The sequence below is a fragment of the Anarrhichthys ocellatus genome, unplaced genomic scaffold, assembly GCF_004355925.1.
Source record: "Anarrhichthys ocellatus isolate YVR2014 unplaced genomic scaffold, GSC_Weel_1.0 scaffold38, whole genome shotgun sequence".
In the NCBI taxonomy this organism is placed as follows: domain Eukaryota; kingdom Metazoa; phylum Chordata; class Actinopteri; order Perciformes; family Anarhichadidae; genus Anarrhichthys; species Anarrhichthys ocellatus.
The window spans coordinates 3,082,478-3,088,424 of record NW_022280068.1 but is presented as its reverse complement, the minus strand read 5'-3'; the positions used below and the strand labels follow the sequence as shown (position 1 = coordinate 3,088,424).

General features: G+C 38.6%; 1 protein-coding gene across 2 annotated transcripts; it reads left to right on the top strand.

The window, feature by feature from the left end:
- The first annotated feature begins 926 nt into the window (after window positions 1–926).
- LOC116394250 (cytochrome c1-like) lies at window positions 927–4,623 on the top strand. Of its 2 annotated transcripts, XM_031867211.1 has the most exons (3): window positions 927–2,535; window positions 3,400–3,462; window positions 3,768–4,623. In XM_031867211.1, exons 1-2 carry the CDS (start codon window positions 1,659–1,661, stop codon window positions 3,444–3,446), a joined length of 924 nt encoding a protein of 307 aa, XP_031723071.1. In that variant the 5' UTR covers window positions 927–1,658; the 3' UTR covers window positions 3,447–3,462; window positions 3,768–4,623. The 2 variants fall into 2 exon arrangements, with proteins under 2 accessions (XP_031723071.1, XP_031723072.1); XM_031867212.1 differs by lacking the exon at window positions 3,400–3,462.
- Window positions 4,624–5,947: the final 1,324 nt, after the last annotated feature.

Sequence of the window (5,947 nt, the reverse complement as noted above, 5' to 3'; positions counted from 1 at the left end):
TATCTATATATATATCTATATATATATCTATATATATATCTATATATATATCTATATCTCTATATATATATATCTATATCTCTATATATATATATCTCTATATATATATATATATATCTCTATATATATATATATATATCTCTATATATCTCTATATATATATCTCTATATATATATATATATCTATATATATATATCTATATATATATATCTATATATATATCTATATATATATCTCTATCTCTATATCTCTCTATAGAGAGATAGAGATATATCTCTCTATAGAGAGATAGAGATATATCTCTCTATCTCTATATCTATATATATCTCTCTATAGAGAGATAGAGATATAGAGATATATCTCTCTATCTCTATATATATATATCTCTCTCTATCTCTATATATATATATCTCTCTCTATCTCTATATATATATATCTCTATATATATAGATCTATATCTATATATATAGATCTATATATCTCTATATATATAGATCTATATATCTCTATATATATAGATCTATATATCTCTATCTATAGATCTATACATCTCTATCTCTATCTCTATAGAGATAGATCTATATAGCTGCAGGCAGCACTCTGAGAAACTGTCAGATGGATGTGACCGGTTCAGTTTAATAAGTTGAGGGATAAGAAAACTTGACCATACACTTATTTTATTTTTCATATTTGCTTTTGATTGAGTCTTAATTGTGACAAGTGAAGTCACAGGCCGGTGAAGACTAATCCTAGATTACAATGCTTGTTTTAGGATGTCCTGGTGGATTGACTGTTGGTGGCCATCAGGGATGTTTACTATTTTAAAAAAATGTTATGCAACTAAATTATTTGAACTTTGTGTAGGGAATGTCTTTATTAGGTACTTGAAACTTTTATACTAAAATTAAGTGCTATTAAAGCATTTGACACTTTTTCTAAAAAGGTTAAACCAGAAGAGGGAGCATGAACTGGGCAGTTAGTCTCATGTAGACCATTTCCTGAACCTGTGGTAACTGTAGACCATAAAATAATACAACTGCTGTAAGTAAAATGTACACAAAAATTAAGCAAACTAGTGTATACCAGGATATGTGCTGCACATGCCTCGTGTTTAGTTTACTTGAGGTGTTATTGAATTGATGCAAATGATATTTTCATTATTGGTTAATCTGGCAATTACTTTTGTGACCAAACAGTCCACAACTCAAAGATATTAAATTTCCAATTCGAAAAGCAGCAAAATCTCATATATGAAAAGCTGGAACAAGCCATTTTTTGTTTGATTAAATGATTGATTGCCATTAATTGATAGTCAAAATTGTTGCAGAAACATTTTTCCGTCATTAAATGAATATATTAATCTAAAATTGTTGTAAAGTACACAGTCAAGGTCCTTGTAAGTCTCTTCTAGATAAAGCATCATGCGTTTCATAGAAAAATGCAACACTCTAATTTAAGTTTAAACAGTCCTGCTTTGTATGGTACCAGGCTTTTAAAAGAGTTTAAGACATTGATATTAAAGCATATTTTACTGCACATGAAGCTCATTTAACTACAATGTTAAGAGCTGTTGTAATATGTGAACTTATAGTCTACATCTTAAAGTCCACATTGTATTTAAAATGTCTCATCCACTACTTCCTGTCCTCCTGTGTCGATGCCAGATCTGCTCACTGCTGTGAAGATCTTGGGCGGCTCTCCAGTTGAGATAGCGGCAGCTTCTGTTGGTGAGACAAGTCTGGTGAAAGCTGTCCGGAAAATGGAGGAAGACGGAAAAAGTTTGGACCTCACACTGGAGGTGGTGGAGCCAGAAGTTCTGGAAGCAACCCCAGAGGTGTTGGCTAAAGAAGAAGCTGAAGAGGGAACCTTAGTGACTGAGGAAGAGTTGCAGTCTGCAGAGGCTGATGCAGAATCACCAGCTGCTGAAGAGCTGGTAAAAGAAGAAACACCTGCACCTGTAGCAGCAGCAGCTGAGGAGGAGGAGGCTATATCTCTGTCTGAGGAACCTGCAACTTCAACCCTGACAGTGGAGGAAGTGGGTGAGGTTGAGTCTGAAGACCAGGCTGCGGTCCCTGCAGCTGCTCCAGAGGAGGCTGTCTCCTCTACAGATACCTCACCTGAAGATGCAGCTCCTGCTGAGGAGGCTACACCAGCTGAGGAGGCCATCACCGCTGCTGAAGCTGCTCCAGTGGATGAGACGACATCTGCTGCTGAGACATGGGTGGAGGACGCAGCAGCTGAAGCGTCGACAGAGGAGGCAGTTGAAGCTTTGGCAACAACACACAGTGAAGCTGCAGCAGTTGTGGACACGACTCAGCTGGCAGCAGCCTCCTCTGGGTCAGACCTGGAGGTCCTTTCTGCTGCATCAGAGGCTCCAGTACATGAGGCCAAGCACTGCCACTCTTGCCACTCTGCTACATCAGCAGCAGAGGAGGTGGCGCCTCCTGCTGCTTTGGGAGTGCAGCTGACCAGTGAGGAAGTTGTGGATATAACACTGGAGGTCAGGGAGGCAGTGTCCCTGGCGGAAGGACAAAGTAAGAACATACTAAGTGACAACGCAAGTTAAATGCCCACTTTAGTTTCATCTATAATGCTGCATAATAGTTACAATTATTGCCTAGTTTTTTTGTTAATTGTAAAGTAAGGAAATAGTAGCATAGACCCTCTCCACTGCCTCCAAGGCTACAATAAGATAAATGACACCCAAAGTTTCAGCTTGTATCCACCTGTTGGACAAAACATATACTTATGACTGAATAATGTAAATAGTTTAGGGCAAGGAAAGGCAGATTTTTATTCATTTTTGCCAAATAGCCAAAAATAGTCTGACATCCCAAATCATTTTGTAGCCACAGTGTTACGGGTGTAGTTAGGACCCAGGAGCAGTACGACAACACCAGGAATTGTTTGATTTGAGTTCTTTATTTTCTTCAACACACGGCAGGAAGAATATTCTCAGGAAGAACAGCGACAGGATTCTCGTGGTCAAGGACAGAAGGCTGAGCAAGTTACCAGGGCAGAGGCAAGGCGAGGTAGTCGGCAACAGGGAATCAGTCCTTGGGTGAATGCGGGAAAGTGTAGCATGAATGCAGAGAACAATCTGGCAGTGAGTGTGTGTGAGGCAGGGGTTTAAATAGTGAAGAGGCAGAGTGAGCAGGTGAGAGTGATGAGCTGATGAGGTGAGTGTGACTGGCAGGTGCACTGAATGAACTGATTAGGTGAGTGAAAGGTGGAAAAAGCTAGATAGAAGTGACAGAGCTGTGACACCCAGTGACAATTTCAGACGCAAAATGGCAGCAGAATAAATCTTAGACACAGCAGACATACTGACAGATGTAACAATAATTACTTCTGAAATTATTGGCTCTGACGACGTGTATTTCTGCCTATATCCACAGAGCCAAAGGTGTCTATCTGGACAGTAAAAAGCTGCTCAGTGATGTAATAGTACAGTTAAGAAGGTAAACGGCCAAACGCAGCACAGCTACAAGCACAGCTGTCTGTGTAGAGCTAGAGGCAGTAGAATGGACATCTTCAGGATAGATATTATTCTCAGACAGCCACATTTTAGATGTTCAGTGTATGAGACCAGTGTGACTCATATACACTATTAGTACACCTTTCTTTGCACTCCATTGAAATCCTGCTGCCCATGTCCATTCTACTTGTATAGACTGTAGGTTATGCATGTTGCAAAACTATAGTCACGTTCACTAAATGTAAGCATGTCTACCATACATACTAATGTTGTGCTTGTTTGTTTCAGCCACAGAGACTATGGAGGTGGCGACAACCCAGTCATGACATGACGGACAGTGTGCCTTCCACAACACTCGCTTCACTCCCGTCAGCCAAGCCAGGACAACCGATTTAAACACAAGGAGAACTAGCCACTGGTCTAACTAGCTAATGTGTCCTTTTTAAAATGGTTTCAAAGGTGTTTTTTATGTTTCCTATCTTTTTTCTGATCAATCTTTATTAGCATTTGTGAAATTATTCCCATTATGTCTCTTGTCCTCTAGGTGTCACTGTAGCAAAGCTTTTCATGACAAGTTCAATAGAACACAAGTTTCTTTGTAGTTTCTGATGTAGTGTGATGTAATGCTGTGATAGACTTATTTTCATAGATGTTGCCTAATCAGCCCAACAATATCTACCAACGAAGACTGCACCAGGATTTTTTAATTGGGGGAATAGTACAAATAGGTGCAGACATGAATATATTATGTAGTTTAAGACCATTACACTTTTATTATGTTGCTAATTGGAAAGTGATGCTTTCCTAGAAAGAACATGACATAAAATACTAGTAAAATGTATTGCACCAATGCTGATATTTGCTTTTTAAAGCTGACTTCAACTGATGTCATTAATACATCTATATATATATATTCGTATATTTATATTTTCCTATTCTTTTCTTATTGTAGACAATTTTACCTTTTCTTTTCTTATTGTAGACAATTACCGTACAGGTTCAATTAACATTCCTCCAATTCTCTCCAGTTGCAGACATATCATCATATATCGTCATTATATATTAACTATATATCATATGAACATATAAAATAGTTAATATACCTATTTGTATTTAGTTATTTAATATGTCTTTGCTGTCATAAATAATGTGCTCACATAAACACTTTAAATAAAGTGACGTATAAATAATTGAACTCAGTTTTGCTGTGCATGAAATTATTCGTGTTAATCTGTTATTAATCAACATTGTTTTGCACTGTGCTATAGTGAATGTCAGTGCACCACTTGGTGGAGACAGATAACTGTTATTGGACAGTTTGTCTAAGTTATTGGTATTATAGCTTTTCAGAAGGTTTTTGGAATAACTTGAGACCATCATCTTTGTTGTCCTCAGACAAAAATAAGCAAGAAGACACATTGATGAACAGGGCAGGATTTAGCTTTTTTTGTTGTTTTTCTAACAAAGAAAACTAAAATAGTAAACAAACTGAAATGGAGGAGTTTTTACTCTGGTTGTTTATTGTACGGCGTGACGTCACACGTGTAATTCGCCTGAACGAGCGCCGAGTTATCTGACAACCGAGAGTCGGTCTCCATTAGCACAAGAGCTGTCCGGATCAAGCCTTCTGCGTCTATATTCACCTACTGTCCCACGTAAAACACGTGTGTGTGCTCCTGTGTGTCTGGTGGGCTTCAGGGCTCCTCATCGTGAATACAAACAGAGCTCTAGCGTCAACGTTAGCAGCGGGGCTCCTCAACCTGACAGTCGACAGAGGGATCAGAGCAGAGGAGGAGAGGTTACTGGATGTCAACACACAGCAACTAACTATCACTAGCCGGCCAGCTAACGACAAGTTTGCCGCTTGTAAACTTAAGTTAGTTTCCACCAAAGGAGAGACAAGAAGCATCTCACGGTAAGCGAGCTCGCGGGGCATTAGCCAGCATTAGCCACATGGTTTGTTGTTGTTTCTTTTCTGACAGCTTGTTTTTCTAACAATGCTAACTTAGCTAGCTTAGCATTAGCCAAGTTCAGTTTCTGTTTCTATTTGCTTGTCATGTGCGATGGTTCTTGAAATGCGTCTTATAGCACATAATGAAAAGACCAACTCGGCATACTAACCAAAAAAAACAACTATTTATAAATGATGCAAGAGCTGGCTAATGATTCATTGATAAGGTTAGCGAATAGCAACAGTGAACTCCCCCTTTGACTCGCTCAACATGACCTAATCTTGCTGTTATCTTTCATATCTATTCATTGCAAACAGTCGGCCAGCTAACTGTGTGATGTTGATTAACTTTAATTTTTGGATCTAACCTCACTGCTTTTTATGTGTCAGAGTTGTTGCAAAAAGCAAACAAGCTTTGGTGTCAACACTGAAACTATAGATTGGCTTTGCAGGATAGCAAGTGAGTGCATATGTAACCTCTGTGAGATGTCTCCGGGCTAAATGAATCTCCTGGAGC